The following is an 18,114-nucleotide window of genomic DNA, read 5'->3' as shown; positions in this document are numbered from 1 at the left end:
TGAGTCTCTTGTGTGTTTTTTGCGAGTAGCTCTATTTGTTTTCCATGGGTGAGTGACCGTTAATGGAGCTGCTGACCAAGAAGAGCTTTTAGATGAGTCACTTAAGAGGGTCCATTTCAGTTCAGATGCTGCCGTAGAAAGCACACAACAAGGCAGCTCACTAGTTTTCAGGAACAGACTTCAAATGTGAAATTCTCAAGGAAGAATTTGAAGCATTTCTTGCCTGTGGTACATTCTGTTAGTACATTCATAGTCGGGGTTGATGGGGTCTTCGTATCCAATCTCTGCTGCTCGGCTTCTCTCCTGGTACATGTAAGCCCCCCTTACCAACTTGGCACCGAAACACCAGCCCTCCCTTCTCGATAGCTCAACGTCCATGGACACATTATCAAATGCCTCCTGAGCACAGAGAATTCATTACGTTGCAACAGATAACCTTATTGTAAAGGCAACATTTCAGGAAATTAAAGAGATAGTTCACCCAAAAATTTTCATTCTGTCATCAATTACTCACCCTCATGTCATTCCAAACCCGTAAGACTTTCTCTCATCTTCGGAACACAAATTAAGATATTTTTAATGAAATCTGAGAAATTTTTCAGGTTTCTGATGCCCCGAATGGTTTAATCCAAATTAAATCTATTAATCATATAAAGCGATCGTGTGTCTTTAAAAGACTTGGATTAAACCTCTCGATTCTCCTTATGAACGTTTTGAACCATCAGAGTTTTGGGTAAATAGACCTTTAATGGAGGGACAGAAATCACTCAGATTTCATTAAAAAAATATCTTCATTTGCATTTCGTAAATGAATGAAAGTCTTATGGGTTTGAAGTGAGGTTATACCCGTAACTGATGACAGAATTTTCATTCATGGGTGAACTATCCTTTTATTCACTTCCTTTCTCCTCTAAATTTAATATAACTTGTAAACGTGTTTGTCACCATCATCATTTATTTCCTTTCAGGATTAATTTCAATGCATAGATAGATTTCAAGCACCAGTGTTAAATATCAGTTTTGATTTTGCTTTGTCTAAATGCTATCCTGTTATTACAGCATGTTTTCTGCACAGCATCTAACCATCTCACTGTAGGTAAAGCACAGAATATCATCATCTGATCCACGTTAACACCATTCATATGTGCCAGACGTGTGTGTGTGTGCGTGTGTGTGTGCAAGGCTCACTTTGAGGTAGCACTGATAGGTGTTGAAAACGACAGCTTTGTCTGTGTTGAAGATTCTCTTCATCTCCACAGTAAGTCTGCTGATGGCAGGCTGGAAATATGTCTGTTCAGCGTCCACCATCAGCCTGACACCATTTTCCACCGCATGCTGTTCAGAACATTAGAAGCAGGCAGTGTAACAGTGAGGTAAAAACACATTCATCAGCTGACAAAAAAAAGAGGAGATATTGCCACAGACAGCATCATTTTAATTGATGTTGCACCCGTCTTTCCTGGCATAACCCAGGATTTGTCAAAAAAAGAATGATGCTATAAACCTCAGCAATAATAATGTTGATGATACAGTGGTGCTAAACAGTATTCAGACACTTAATGTTTGCATGTCATTGCATTAGATAACAAAATAACAATCCAAGTGGCATTTATTTTAAAGAAAGATTGCACATGCACGCTTTTCAAACAAACATTTCATATTCAAAGTAGTTTGATAGATTTAAATGCTAAAACATGTTCATAATTAATGTGATGTTCAAAAGTTTGGGGCTGGAAAGATTTCTTAATGTTTTTAAAGAAGTCTCTTATGCTCACCAAGGCTGCATTTATTTTATCAAAAATACAGTAAATACTAGCCTGGAAATCCAGACCTAAATCTAAAAGATGAATGGTCTGGCATCGACTAATGAAAATCGGCCAGCTCGAGGGGCGGCACCAAGCATGCATTTGAAAATCTCACTGCACGCAATTGGATAACACTATGACCAATCGCAACAAGCCCCATACGCTTAGCTACCAGCAGAGCTAACTGGTAGATTACACTCTTACCGTATCCAGTCGGCAAAACAGCAAAAACGTCCTTCTTGCAAAGGAAGGATTCGAGCGCCGTCTTCTGTTCCTCTTTTAGATAAAAAGCCAAGTCTAACTCGTTCATTGTAGCGGCCAAAGCCGTTTCAAACAACTGGTGTTCATCCATAGCCATCTTGCAATGTTTACTAATGACTTCGACATCACAGCGCTGTCGTCATCTGTTTAGCTCGCCTCTGGCCCGCCTACATCAGATAGCCCGATGTGATTGGTGCAGCTCAGATCAACGGGCATATTTAATGAGCATCATTACTCGACGAGTAACTCGCTGAGCAAATTCAACTTGTGCTCTCGTAAATACTGTATTATTGTGAAATATTACTGTTTTCTATTTTTAATGTATTTTCAAATGTAATTTATTCCTGTGATGAAAAGCTGCATTTTCATTAATCCAGGCTTAAGTGTAACAAGATCCTTCAAAAATCATTCTAATATGCTGATTTGCTGCTCAAGAAACATTTCTTATTATTAATATCCAATTTATAAACTGTTGTGCTGCTTAATATTTTTGTGGAAATTGCAACATTTTTCTTCAGGATTCTTATACAATGTTCTAAAGAACAGCATTTATTTGATATATAAATCTTTTGTAACATTATAATGGCTTTGTAAATGTATTAAAACACTTTTGATCCATGCTGAATAAAAGGATTACTTTTTTTTCTTTTTTTTTACTGACCCCAAACTTTTGAACCGTAGTGTCCATCTACCAGTAACATGAACTATTGCAGCAAGCCTACCGGGCGCCACAGCAAAATGGTTGCCCACTGCTCAGGGTGTGTGTGTCCATGGTTTGCAGTGTGTGTGTTCACTAATCACTACTCCTAATGTGTGTGTGCACTAACTTGGATAGGTTAAATGCAGAGGACAAATTCAGAGTATGGGTTACCTTCCTATGTCACTTTCACTTGAAGAAAAAAACTGTTTTATGAAATCTCAAAACTTTGTTTGATTTGGTACTTCCAGACTGAAAAACAGGAAGCACTGAGCCTACTGTGAGTCGCACAGCTTGTACTGCTTGTACCAGAGGCCTTTCACAGTGCGACATAAACCCGATACATGTTCCTCACATCAAGTCGACGGGGCGGAACAGCTCTCTAACCTCCGCACTCTGCTGAAGGCTTTCTCAAAATCAATCTCTGTTACATTCTTCATCCATGACTGTCTGGTAGACCATGACCTTCTGACACTCCGCATGAATACCACAGGAGAAACATAAGAGGAACAACAGCCAATGAACGCACCTTCGCCAACACATCCAGTCGCTGAAGCATCCTTTTCATCTGCCTTTCCTCTTCCTCCGTGAACTTGGACAGAAGAGGCTCCAACTGGCCAGTCTGATCAAAATAAATAAATAAATAAATATAGAAAAAAAAGAAAGAAATTCTGAATTTGAACACACATGGGTCCATTTTTATTTTTTTATTTAAGTGAATCTTAGTAATAATTTTAACTTTATTCATTCTCTTATTGTTTTTTTGTTTGTTTTTTCTGAACAGATGGTTTCGAATTATTGGACAGAGATCTTTAAGATAAAGGGTATATTTATTTTTATCAAAATATGTTCTTGTATTTCATTTTACTTTTCCATTGTTTTTAAATGTAAATACGGGCTAGACAGACATCACATCTTCGCGCATGACATGGCATGGCAAGGCATTCAAAAAACGCGGAGCTGAAGTTAAAAGAAGTTCAACTTTTACTTATATATATTATCAGAATATTAATAAAAATATTAATATTATTTAATATTTAAAATGTATAATTGTTATAAATAATATATATATATATATATAGGTTTAATTTATTTCTAGTTAGTAGTTTTAGTGTTTCAACTTAAACATTTCAGTTAGTTACCAAGACAGCATTTCTATTTTTCATTTAATGTAGTACCGATATCAAACAAATAATAAATCATTCATTAGCAACCACATAGAAAAGCACCAGTAACATTTTGTTCCAAATTATTATTTTTTTTTAAGTATTATTTTTATGCTCAAGCATTCACCTTCACATTATACAACCAATAAATGAAGACTATCTTCTGCGCTTGTGATGGAAGCCTCTTGTTTCTCTAGCAGGCAAAATTCCATACATGTCTTCATAATCAAATTACCTGGGAAAACTGCAAAGGGGCTTTTGCAGTGTTTATAGAACCAATTAGACCATGAGAAATCCATAACCCTCTTAATTTATGCTGTGGTAAAGGTATCCGTTTCTTGCTGTCTGCCTACCTGCAGGTTTGGGACAACTAGTAGATTGGATATCTTTGTTCTCTCGTCGACCAGACTGTTCCAGTCCAGCATGTCCACCATGCTTCAGGAAACAAATACAATATATCATTTAAGCAGATGATGTTTTGAACATCAAATGACTGGCATGCATCATTACAGAACTGGTCGATTCAGTGGAGCAAATTGCTCTTATATGAGGTACAAAGGGGTTTAGTTGACTCAAGGGGGTCTAGCCGGGCAGTGTAATGGAGCGCCCGTGGAATAGTCCTTGAGTAGCTCTCCTCAGTTCATAAGATAACTTCATTGTCTGCCATTGATTGAGAAGATTTACAAGTCTGAGTGTTAGAACAGCTACGGGAAACTGGTGTTTCTCACCCTGATGAGTGCAGTCGTCCATCAGAGAAGCAGCTCTGAATGTTGCCCTGAGCTCCCAGCCTGGCTAGACATATCTGCAAAGAAAACACACTTTTTATACATCAGACAAAACACTCCAAAAAGACTGTGATTAAAGGAAAAATTCACCCGAAATGAACCCACCGAAGGTTTAGAGTTCCATGGAACACAAAATGATACATTTTGAAGAATGTTACAGTTCTTGAGGCCTATTCACACCAACTATAACGATAACTATTACAGCGTTCACACTAGGGGTTGCACAGACTTTTCGACTTTAATGCCCCGCCATGATGCTTTAACCTTGACGTCGACTAGTCGCTGATCATTAACTAAACAGGGCGCAACAGGATAATAAATCTTTGAAGTTCACTTTTACGTTTTGTTTCCAAAAGTTCAAATGACAAATAAATGCACACTCCAAGAGCACTCCTAAAGATATTTTTGATTATGCCATCTGGATACTCAATATTGATCGGGTGAATGCACATGCAAGCACTAAACTAACGTGCTGCTGCATTGTAAAGCACACACATACAGACAGTAGCACATCACGTGCAGACCGTGCACACAGAAACATTGAGGAACATTCAAGACCCCCACAGACCCAGTGTGAACAGGCCTTTACTCTCCAAAAAGTTCCCCAAAAAAAAGCACCGTTCCATTTGACATTCTAAGTTAAATGACATCTTTGAATGTGCGGAAAATATTTTCAAAATTCAAAATGAATAAAAAAACTAGCTCTCATATATTATATGCACATCTTCACATCCTGGGGGTATTTTGAGCCAATAACAACTTATATATCAGTGCTTTCAGCACACAAAGCTAATATGTGGGGAATTTTATGGGGTTTTTATGGTGCTTTCTTTGTCCTTTTTGGAGTTTCACATCGCACAGTATAATTTTAATGTATGCAAAATAACAGGGTGGAACTTCTTCTTTTGAAAGAATTTCTCCTTTGTGTTCCACAGAAGTAAGAAGCTGAAGACTAATATAATGCACTTATGAGATAGTATAGTATATAATGCAATTATGTGGTAGTTTAGTGCTAAAAAATCTGAGCTATTAAAGTTCAAACCTCACGTGACAATTCATGTAGTATCACAATTGTACCCTTGAGCAAAACATTAGGTTTATCTAGTGGAAATGATCTTGTATAAATGTCCCATGTAAGTTGCTTTAGAAACAAGTGTCTGCTAAAAGACTACTTAATTATTTATTGTCATGTTAATTACATTTTGCCATTAAAATGAATGCAGCTCGTACAGTCTAGTCATTGCTATACAGCCTGAGCCTCCAGTTGCTTGCTGCATGCCACATTTGTTACAGATGCCTTACAGTCCTTTTGCAGTATTAAACACGCTTACGTGTCAGTTGATATGCGTGTTTGGCCGCGGTTTGAACCCAAAGCACACCTGCAATTGCTCTAGATCCAGTTTCTGCTCCAGCACCTCCACGCCGTCTTTCCCCTGCTTGGCAGCCAGGAAACTGAAAAAACGTCTCCACTTCACCAGCACCTCGGAGAACTGGAGCTACAGACGCCCGAGGGAAGGATGAAGAGCCCGTTTAGTTCACCAAGGTGACGGATTTTAACCTGTGTTTTCTGATGAATGAACCCTGCCTGAACCTCAATCTTACCAGGAATTGTGGGCGCCCCAGGGCAGTCATCTTAATAGCCGAGAAGCCATCTTCAGAACTTCCACCTGAGAAGGCAGGTGATTTTCTTTTAGAGTTATTTTAGAGGTAGGCTAACTGCAGCAATGAAAGTGAAACTGCCTTTTTAAGAGCAATTTTCCAGGAACACTGAATAATTCTATGCAGTTATACATAGTGTTGCCAGTGCATTTCAATGGGTGTTTCTCCAATACTTCTGGCATAATAGAAAACAAATATAAATGCTTTCAAAAGTTGGTCAGCTCCATGCTTTCTTGGCACTCTTAAAAATATGCTAAAAATACATACAACAATCAATAAAATGCACAAAAAAAGATTTAAAGAAATAACAGGATAGAAGTTTGCACCACTTTCCATGAATAGAGAACATTTTGATGTCCCATTACTTTTTAAAAGAGTCTCAAATCTTAAAGGGATAGTTCACTTTGAAATTAATTTTTGGTATGTTTTAGCTTACCTCAAGGGCATCCAAGATGTAGGTGTCTTTTTTTCCACAGTAGTTTCAATTTTGATATTTTTAGGTCAAACCGTTCTTGTCTGTCAGTCATATAATGCAGGTCTATGGTCACCACTTCAAAGAGCATGCACAGAGTCCAAATCGTTTTTACCTCTTATACACAGCCATGTCCAAGTGATCTGATCTGACGTGTACGCAGACTGGTGCATAGATATATACACTAGATGTCGCCTTGTCTACGGCAGTTCATTGGAACGAATGTCTTTAAGGCGACATCTAGTGTATATATCTATGCACCAGTCTGCGTACACGTCAGATCAGATCACTTGGACATGGCTGTGTATAAGAGGTAAAAACGATATAAATACTGTTCGTTTTCTCACACAAACCGCTCGTTTCGTGTCTTAGGCCATCAATGTGTACTTACGATGGGGAATTGGTTAATTTGGACGACGGGGAATTGTTTTAATTTGAACTCTGTGCATGCTCTTTGAAGTGGTGACCATAGACCTGCATTATATGACTGACAGACAAGAACGGTTTGACCTAAAAATATCAAAATTGAAACTACTGCGGAAAAAAAGACACCCACATCTTGGATGCCCTTGAGGTAAGCTAAAACATACCAAACATTAATTTCAAAGTGAACTATCCCTTTAAAGTCTTGCAAACTGAAAATAGGCTTGAAGGAAGCCTGAAAACATTGTTTCAGAAAAATCTACTGGTTGCAAGACCAGTGAGAGTAAAAGTTTACATGAGAGTAGAAGTGTTTTAATACTTGCTCTGTGTGAAAATGCAGACACTCATACCCCAAACTGTACGTTTGAAAAGGTACGTTCTTGAACAGACATAACTGCTTCAAAATTCATGTTTTCGGTATGGGTGTGTGTGTAATTTATGTAGTCGAACAAAACATCAACGTATCATCAAGTGTACCGCCATCTTTAATTTACTCATAAATTGAAAAACCCTGTAGCAAAATCTCAAGGGAACCAGGGGGCGTTGTTTTGACGTCATTCTCCTAAAGTCCTAAAGCCCTAAAGTCTATCGAGAGCAACGTTCTTTAAAAGTTGAATTTTCTGATGTTATCAAGGACTTTTAAGCAAGAAAAACAAGGAAGAAAAGTGTCAAAAGGTGTCATTTAAAATAATTCACACATGAGCACAAATTGAAATGATAAATAAAATTGACATCATTGTTAAGTTTTAGGCCCTTCTTAGTATCTATTTGTGCAAAGTGCCCTACTTTGTGTGTTAAGGTCAGTGCATTTGTAGCTTCTGGCATTTGTTTTGCTTGTAAACTGAGTCCAATTCCAAAGTTAACAACTGGTCAGCTTTTACAGATGGTCTGTTACCTGAGGCTTTGATGCATTTCAGGAAAGTCTCCATGTGCTGGTCGCATTTCGCCTCATCGGCATAGAAATACGCACGAGCGCTCGTCACGCCTTCACGGCGATCGCCGAACTTACGATGGCCTGTGAACTTCTTCTCCCGATGGTCAGCTCCTTAATGTCGAAAAGGGAAATTTTGACCTTTTGCTTCAATATTACAAAAGAATTGAAATGAATTAAAAATGTGCAGATACTCACCAGGGCTTTCTTTCTCTGATGTAGACATGCAAGATCTATCAAAAAAGAGAGATACATTGACATTTTTAATAAAACAGGGGACTAATGAAACCAACTACTTGTTCTTTAGGTCTTTTTAGAGACCTTTAGCCAACAAAATGAAGAAACAGCAGTTTCTGTAGAGAGGAATCAATAAAAACTGCAGAGGCTGCTATGTCACTTTACTGTGGTGCACTTCTGCTATTTGTTTCCCTTCTATATTTCAGGGTCAGCACTTAGAGTCACACACTGACTCCCGCCTGATGTCTATGCTTATACCCCTGCATCTCAACTCTCTGCTGTTCTACACTGAAGCTCAGGCCGGGAATTCAAACCAACTCAAAGGTTAGACAGCCACATGGGGCAGCGATTTGTTTAGATTGAGTTCCTGTGATCTCCAGATCCTTCGAACGGTCTCTGCACTTCCCCATCCACCCACACCGCCGCGCTTACTCTGCATGGGGCGGCTCAGTGGAGACAATGTTTTGACGTCTGTAATGTTCCAACAGGAAGAAATGTTGAGATGTTGATGGGGTCATTAGCGGACAAACTTAAGCCCTTCCAGGCTTAAAGTGCTCTTCTAAACAAAACAGAGTTATACAGGCAACATACGACAAAGAAAGTCATCAGGTTTTGACCAGGATCTTACTCATTTTAAAATGTGCCAGAGAGAGTGAGATCATCACTGTCAACTGTATTACTGTCAACAAGCAGTAGCTGAATATGAATGCCAAAGAAGAGGAATGCATGTCAGTGTGAAACTTCTTGTTTTACCTCAAAATCACAAGAGAAACAAAATGCATACAAACATGTGAAAAGGTAATGTATTGAAATAATAGTATTTTCTGTAATTAAATCAAATCCTGTATATATTATTAATTATTAGGAATTTATTCGATGGATGGATGGATGGATGGATGGATGGATGGATGGATGGATGGATGGATGGATGGATGGATGGATGGATGGATGGATGGATGGATGGATGGATGGATGGATGGATGGATGGATGGATGGATGGATGGATGGATGGATGGATGGATGGATGGATGGATGGATGGATGGATGGATGGATGGATGGATGGATGGATGGATGGATGGATGGATGGATGGATGGATGGATGGATGGATGGAATAATAATTGAATAAATTAAGTTGCCATTTTTTTATAAATATGTACAGTATGCTCTCACACATGTGAAGAAACAGCAGTTTCTGTAGACTATATACACATACACACATATACATAGATAGATAGATGTAGATATATATATATATATATATATATATATATATATATATATATATATATATATATATATATATATGTGTATATATATATATATATATATATATATATACACACACACATATATATATATCTACATCTATCTATCTATCTATAGCTATCTATCTATCTATCTATCTATCTATATATATCTATGTATCTATATCTATATATCTATTTCTATATATCTATATATATCTATGTCTATATCTATCTATCTATCTATATATATATATATATAGTATTAACTCTAATGCCAATAAATACCATTGTGAAATTGAAAAAAATTGAAATCATGATGAAAGTAATATATTTTTAAAAAATATATATATATTCTTTTTTTTTTTTTTTTTTTCAAGCAAAGACATTTTGTGGAATTGTCTTGGGCCGACATCAGCTGAATGCTACATAGCCGATAATTCCTAAATCAATACACGCAAGTCAATTACAGTTGACCAATGGTTGTTATTATAATAATGGCAGTCTGCACCAAACCAAGACATACCAATAACAGCTTATTCCTCGAAAATGATACAAGGCAGGAATGGCATCTGAAACTCATGGAATGATCAGCCTGGGTTCCTGCATATTAGATGGTAACCTACTCAAATGCCACATCCTCCAGCGTTCTCCCTCTATCACACCCTTGATAATGCAGAAAAGCCAAGCTGAGCACTCTATTCTGTATAACAGCATTACAGGATCCATTGGGGTGGATGTTAATGCAATATTGATAGGGGCAGAGGCTCTAAAACACACATCACGAACATAAATTAGCTTTTATTAGCCAGTGACCAGCCAGGGTCCTCTGTGGTTGTAAAGAGCATTTCCAATAAACGCTCCATTTCAGCTCATTTGTTCAGCGAGGTGAGAGATTGTGGAGATTTAGCGCCCCTTACAGGCGATGAGGAGAACTACACTTCTCTCTGCAGAGTAATCTGAGGAGGGACGCCTATAAAATTACTCAGACCTCTGACAGCGGCTTTCAGAAGTGAAAGCAGTGATGTGGAGGAGAAGTCCATTTATTGGATCTCACTCTGTATCACTGGCTTTTCCTCATAATCCAAATGGCATATCATCTATATCTCCGTCTCTCTCTTCCTCTCAGTTCTCAGGCAATACAATTTCATTTATATATCCAGCAGGAGACCCTCGGGTATGGCACTGACACTCTGTAATTTACAAAAGGTCAAGAACAAATGAAGACATTTTTTAATCAAATGTCATAACGTTGACACAGCTGTTGAAATGTAGGTGATGCTAATGGTTAAGGACCTGAGCTGGTAATAGAAAGGTCACAGGTTCAGTTCCAGCTTGAATGACAAAGAGGTAGCCTTCAGAATTATTAAGAACAAACCTCCAAGTAGAGATACGATCAGTAGACTGCATTTCTAACCAGACGGCACCTGCAATTAGTATACAACAAATTGCATAAGTTGAAAACTGTCTGCTGTTTGCCAAATAATGTGTATGTCCAAGTAATGCAAACAAACAGGAAAATAAAGGATATAATTCTCCTTTTATAATTAAAATATAACTCATTTGAGAGAATATTTTTTAAAAGTTAAATAAATATTCTGTGTGGTTGCTAGGGCATTACTAGATGGTTGCTTTATAGTTATATTAGTTTTATTATCGCTCACGTGTGCCGTCGAACTGTTGTATAAACGCAATATCACACGAGTTGTGCGATATGGCTGTATATCAGCAGACTGTGATTACCTACGGCCGAATCACAGCCGTATCGCACTGCTAATCGTGTGATATTGCTCATAGTTATTATTATTTTATTTTTGTTATTAAAAGTAAGAAAAATAAGCAAATTACAAACAATAGGGCAAATACAATTTAACAAAAATATGAATTAAACAAATTACGTTTTTCCAGCACAATAGGTTTATTTAACATGTAGTTATAAATAGTACAGAAATTAAATAATTTAAATATAAAAAATAAAATCCTGCATAGTCTTCATTGTATGAAAAAAGATATACATTTATCCTTATTAAAGCTACAAAAGTTATTCAAGTTAAGTTATTTTCTCTTTTGTTTGATCAACATTAATGACGAACAGCAGCAGTAGGCTATATTAGGCTGCTGTCACTTTAAGACAGAATACAATTTCCGAATTGTATTGTGTTCCGAACCCGTAAAACCTTTGTTCATCTTCAGAACACAAATGAAGATCTTTTTGATGAAATCTGAGAGCTTAACATCAAGCCTATCGCCACTATATATATATATATATATAGCATCCTACCACCCAGCCCTAACTAAAACTGAAATTATAAATATTAAACAAATTTTTGTTCATTTAAATAAAGTTGAATTAAAAAGGAAATATAAATATTACATTATAATAATTATAATAATTTATAATAATATAAATTATACAACAACTCAACAAGTTTATTCCAAGTCCTAGAAATGTTGCCTTAGTAACTAAATAAATATATTAAATAAATAAATAAATAAATCTAAAACGTAACTAAACCTGAAATAAATAAATAAAATCTAGATAGTAATATTTAATAATAATAATAAACTATATAAAAAAAATAAAAATAAACCTTACCAAATGCCCAAAAGGGCCTACGTCACTCCTCTCTTCATCTCTCTGCACTGGCTACCTCTCGCTGCTCGCATCAAGTTCAAGGCTTTGACGCTTGCTTACAGATCTATCACAGGCTCAGCTCCCTCCTACTTTCACTCACTCCTACGAGTCTACATCCCTACCAGACACCTACGATCGGTCAACGAGCGACGTCTCGTGGTTCCATCACAGAAAGCCACAAAATCACTTTTCTAGAACATTCTCATTCACAGTTCCATGCTGGTGGAACGCTCTCCCCACCCTCATCCGGAATGCAGAATCTATGGCAACATTCAAAAGACAACTGAAAACCCTTCTCTTCCGTGAGCACTTATCCTCATAAAAAATAAAAAATAAAAATAAACTTTCCTTTTCCTTTATATCCTACCTTTCCTTTTCCCTTATGTCCTCGCTTATGCTACTCTGAACAATGACTGAACTTCTTCACGATGACTCGCTTAATTTAGTCCTAATTTGTAAGTCGCTTTGGACAAAAGCGTCTGCTAAATGACTAAATGTAAATGTCTCACAGGGGGATATTATTACTTCTCAAGAAGCTGAATGATTTGCATTACCAGGTTAAACTCCAAAGTTTAATACAAAAGGTCAGAAGTAGTATGCAAATTATATTATGTATCATGCAAAGTGACTGATTTGGGACACTCTCCATATCTCTCCATGTTTTGTCAAATAACAAGTCTATCAATTTCTTTTGACTTCTTTTTGGGTTTCTCTTTGACTTTTCTTTTTGTTCTAGCCTTAAAGGTATAGTGGAGGATTTTCTCGAATTTTAGAAAAGAACCGCCCTCTCCACTTTTTGAAAAAATTGCACATGCGCAACACTCTACCTGCTCCCGAGAGGGAACGCCTATTAAACGCTAGCATCGCTAATCATAGCTTACATTAACTTTTACTAGCAGTGATTTTAAATGGATTTCTCCATATAGCATGCCAAACTTTACCTGTCGAGTAGAAACTTCGCGACTGAGGCATCAGTGGGAAGCCCAACCTGTGCTTTTAGCGCACGCCAGCGTGTGAAATATTCTCCCAAAAACACTGGTCTTGTTTCTTTCTTCAGAGGCCTTTCTCTTCTTGTCATACAATTTGTAGACACTTTTTCTCTTGCGACCCTCAGACATTTTGAAAAAACCCGGTGAGAACGGCGAGCTTCAATGAATGGCTGAAACCATAGCTCACCACACATATACACCTGAAAGTGCGCATGCGCAGAAAGCGAAAACTACCTAGGGATGAGCACGTACGACGGCCTTACGTAAACATATCACCAGAATGATTGACAATTAGGAGGACCAATAGTCTTGATGATCCACCTGGAAAAAGAAAATCCACCACTATACCTTTAATTAGGGGTTTCATACGGTGTCCTAGAGAGCTCAACACGCTGCAACTGAAGAAAACACATGCAAATAGAAAAACACCCGCAAATTAAGAAAACATCATCATCAGTTTCACAACACATGTGTGCTCCAAATACTCACGACATAACCAAATACAGAAACGATCCCTCATTATTTTCACCCTTTCCCATGACAACGCAGCACGGTGTCCATCAGCTGAATAGCTGTTTTTACCAGGGGCCCGTTCTTCGTACGTCACTAACTCAGTTAGCTGGATTTAATTGTTGACGATTTGGCATGATCTTGGATTGTTTGGTTCTTCGAAGCTCATCCTGGACTTGCTCTCATAGCAACAGGTGCGCAAGCTTGAACCTGCTCGCTAGCAGGCTTATTTGATGTAAACAGGATTAGACTGCGGCTCATAAGCGGAGCTGATACGGGAAGTCCAGCGCAGCGCGATAGTGCACTTTCTGAGATTTATATTTTTTCTCGTGACTCGTGAGATTGTCGTTTACATTATTAATTTGTTGGAAACGCACATTTATTTTCGACTTGTCGGAGTCAGGCTTTAACTACAGCACAAACTGTTTGCATTGCCCTAAGATTATTTGCGAGTGGCTCTTTCCTTTACACTATTGGAGATGCGGAGAACTTGATGGAAAGTGCTGTCTGTCGTGTCATTCGGAGTTTACCTGGCGCTTTTAGGTTTAAAAAACAGTTGTTGTTTTTTGATTTTTTTTGTGGCATTTCCAAGCCACTTAAGACCCAATGTTGTAAAGCAGTTTTTTTAAATCAGTTTTTTTAAGGCTATCATATTTTTTTATGAGGATCATGCAATCATGACCATGCCGATTACAGTAGCCTAGGCTATGTCACTCAGGCTTCACTAACGTGATTGGTACCATAGACTATAGACTGCCATCAAGGCCTCGTAGAATGAAGTAGATTATGTGAACAGAAAGGGGGTTCACAATGTAAATGTGCAGCCCAGTTACTATTGTGATTCTTAATATTCCAGATTATATCAAATAAAAAAGGCATTTGACTAAAATCTTCCATATCACAAATGTGAAAGCAAAATGGCCAGGATCTGTGCATGACTTAAGAATTTTCAGAGATTCACATTTATGCACATTATTTGAAAGTGGTGAGGAAAGTTCCACAATTAAATATCAAGCTCACTGTATTACATACACTTATGCTGATCCTAACAGAACTGCATTTTTTCATAGGTGATTATGACACCTACTGTATGAAAGGTGACACCTATGTTTTATGACCCCATTCCCTGACCCAAACCAGTTATGCAGCTCTAGACAGGACAAGGGCACACAATGAAATGAACTTTGGCTAACTAAAGGGAAGATTTCAGTGTTGGAAAAGTCTGAGGGTTGCACACCTGACAGGGCCTGTGACATTGTTGCATGTGCCATATTACACAACATTGCCAAAAAAAAAAAAAAAAAAAAAAAAAAAACTTTTCATTAAATGTTTAATAAAAGACAAATATGCTTAGTTCCTTGAGTTTTATTTCAATTGTTCTTTGTAAAGAAAAGCCAGTGGTCAAGTCCCTGCAACAAGAGAAAGACACATGCCTCATGCAACAAATAAAAAGGAAAAGTTGTCTATACACTGCCCACCTGTAGGGCTATGTCTCCTCTGTCTGTGCAGACTCTTCTGTAGGCCTTTCTGTAGATGTGGAATCCTGCAACTTATATTGCAGCCATAAAGCATACAAGTATAAATTAAGTAAAGTTGCACTTGCAGGTAGGCTAGTTCCTCCATATGACAGTTATCTGAGAGGGTTTATTCTCTGTCCAGTGCAATGGAAACAAATGGACATTACAAAGTCTTATACTTTCTTTCCTTTGGAAAGTTAGAAAATGTCCACTTACTGCACATATTTCAGCCACCACTTTCTTGGGAACAGATACAAGTGTTGGTGTATTATGTAAAAGTGCACAAAAGAGGAAAGCACAATGTCATTACAATGAACTACACTCGGGAAAAATGTGATCAATAACTCATGGCAAAATATTTTTACATTAACATAAGTTTATCAGTTTTCACTTTCACAAGTCAAAGCAATTCATCATTACTCAAGATTTAACAGTTGAAATGACTATACGGCCTTAATTTAATGCAGCAAAAATTATTTTACAGTGTACGCTACTAAGATCTTTTCTTTTTTTTTCTCAGCCTTTTTCTTGGTTACTTTTATAAACAGACAACCATTTATTTAACAGTGCCTTTTATAAAAGAGACTATAATATAACTAAAAATTACCATTATGTAGAATATTTTTGTACTTCACTTTTATTTGTTCCCATGTTCTAGTGTGGTGACTCTGACATTACAATGAACAAAGTAATTATGCAATTATTAAAATGCTAAAATATAGGCTAATAAGTGATAAAAACATCTAACATGGCCACTTCTAACGGATTTAAATTGTCTGCTACTTTTTGCCAGCCCTCTCTCCTGGCTTTGACTTTCAGACTATGAGGTGTTCCCTGGCGTTTTGATTAAACATTAAAATTACGAATAAACTTCGACTGTTAGTTCTTGCTTTGCTGAGGAGAAAAACTGAGCGCGCTCTTTGGCCACGCTGAACAGCCAATAGCAGCTTTCCTGATCAATGTTTCTACTATCGATACATATCCCCATATACCAGCGCATGAACGCGCAATTATCTCAGATAACTCAATCCAGCGATACTAATCATATACGGCAAGCTATACTAATCATATACGGCAAGTGTGCCAGATCATGATTAGCACGATGATATCATTTTTTGAGACGATGATGTCTCATTTGATCTCGGATGTTTTAAGCAACGTACGAAGAACGAGCCCCAGATCTTGTTATTGCTGTTGACATAACTGTTGCAAATAAATATACATTTTATACAAAAAAGTTTTTAAATCTGTGTGTGTGTCTCAACTTTAAAACTTGCCGTCTCATATTTGGACCCTGCATTCTAACATTTCTTATGAAACTTATTTAAACATAACATGATAAAATTTGTACAATGTAACTGATGTATAGATTACTATATTTCCCTCATGTTTTTTTTTTTTTTCTCTATCTAGTTTTCAGCTCATTGTTCTTTTCTCATTAGTATTCTGATGACATTGAATATGTTAATACATTTTGTACATTGTATACAAATTTGTATGTAATAAACATGTCATCTCTGTATGTTTTGCAAAATAATAATAATAATAAAATAAAATAAATTTGACATTGAGCTGTAAGCACATCCCAGCCGGGTTCGTCACTTACTGGGGTCCCCTGGAAACATTTCCGTTGTGTTCTGTTCTATTTGCAGCGCGTTTCTGTATTTGGTTGTGTTGTGAACTTTTGCAGAGCGTTTCTGTATTTGGTTGTGTTGTGAGTATTTGGAGCACACATGTGTTGTGAAACTGATGAAGATGTTTTCTTAATATGCAGGTGTTTTTTCTATTTGCATGTGTTTTCTTCAGTTGCAGTGCATTGAGCTCTCTCGCCCACCGTAGTTTCAGGCACCGCATTCCCCTGATAATTCACTTCCTGGACAGGGATTTGTTCAAATCCCTAACCCTAAAAATCAGCAACAGAAATAGTGATGAGGTCTGAAGCATAAATAAACCTACAGTACTGTCGTCTCAATACAGAATACACTACTAAAAACATGTTCTCTAGAAGCAATAGAGAGCAGCTCTCAGTGTGCAAGTGTACCCTGAGACCAAATTCCTAAACAGTGAGTGTTGATAGCTTGAATATAAGCCAATCAGAAACAATGGGCCTCGACCAAAACAACCAATAGGATCTGGGCACTTTGTTTACATCTGTGACAGCAGATCAAATCTCAGGCTATTTCTGTGAGCTCTCCGCGTGAGCACAAAACACAGCATGGCCATTAACCTCTAGGCCCTCTTCCGAAAAGTAGTTAGTTTTATGCAAAGCAGGTCTTAAAGACCAATTCAGGCCAATAGATTTCGGATGCACACTGCCATGCAAACTAGGAGAGCCAAGAAGGGAGAAAGTTTTCACTAAACTAACTGCCCAAAACTGCAGGTTGATATTAGAAGAGCAAAAATTCATATTGAGCTGCTTTAAATTAAGCACTATAGCTCTCTATTGCATTCATTTATATTCTTCTTATCCTGGTGTGATCTATATCATCGGTTCCCAACAGGGGGGTCGCGGCCCACAAGGGGGCCTCAGCGAGCTCTGTGGGGGGTCGCGTCGTATTTTGAATAGTTTTGAGCAATGAGCATTAAATAAAAGTCCTTAACTTTTTTTCTGTTCAAAATGTACAAAATGTATAATGAGCGAGTTCATCATGAATCCATTTTCCAATCCGTGTTTTTGTCTTATCCTGAACCACTATGGTAGCCTACACCTATAATAAGTGTTTACATTGGGACTATTTCACACTGGTTCGGATCGCTGCGGAGTAGCACAGTACCTGCGTT

At 37.4% G+C, this 18,114-nt stretch overlaps 1 protein-coding gene across 1 annotated transcript in view; it reads right to left on the bottom strand.

Moving 5' to 3' along the window:
- prodhb (proline dehydrogenase (oxidase) 1b) overlaps positions 1 to 18,114 on the bottom strand; it is a 29,976-nt gene that overhangs the window by 9,335 nt on the left and 2,527 nt on the right. Inside the window, exons 3-11 of the mRNA XM_082170827.1 lie at positions 8,398 to 8,432; positions 8,164 to 8,313; positions 6,317 to 6,381; positions 6,094 to 6,210; positions 4,658 to 4,731; positions 4,283 to 4,364; positions 3,293 to 3,385; positions 1,189 to 1,335; positions 224 to 399 (exon numbers count right to left, since the gene is read on the bottom strand). Of these exons, the coding sequence (XP_082026953.1) occupies positions 224 to 399; positions 1,189 to 1,335; positions 3,293 to 3,385; positions 4,283 to 4,364; positions 4,658 to 4,731; positions 6,094 to 6,210; positions 6,317 to 6,381; positions 8,164 to 8,313; positions 8,398 to 8,432 (939 nt within the window). The remainder of the gene's footprint in view (positions 1 to 223; positions 400 to 1,188; positions 1,336 to 3,292; positions 3,386 to 4,282; positions 4,365 to 4,657; positions 4,732 to 6,093; positions 6,211 to 6,316; positions 6,382 to 8,163; positions 8,314 to 8,397; positions 8,433 to 18,114) is intronic.

The sequence above is a fragment of the Leuciscus leuciscus genome (genome assembly GCF_965113295.1).
Source record: "Leuciscus leuciscus genome assembly, chromosome: 5".
NCBI lineage: Eukaryota > Metazoa > Chordata > Actinopteri > Cypriniformes > Leuciscidae > Leuciscus > Leuciscus leuciscus.
This window is presented reverse-complemented; position numbering and strand designations above follow the sequence as displayed.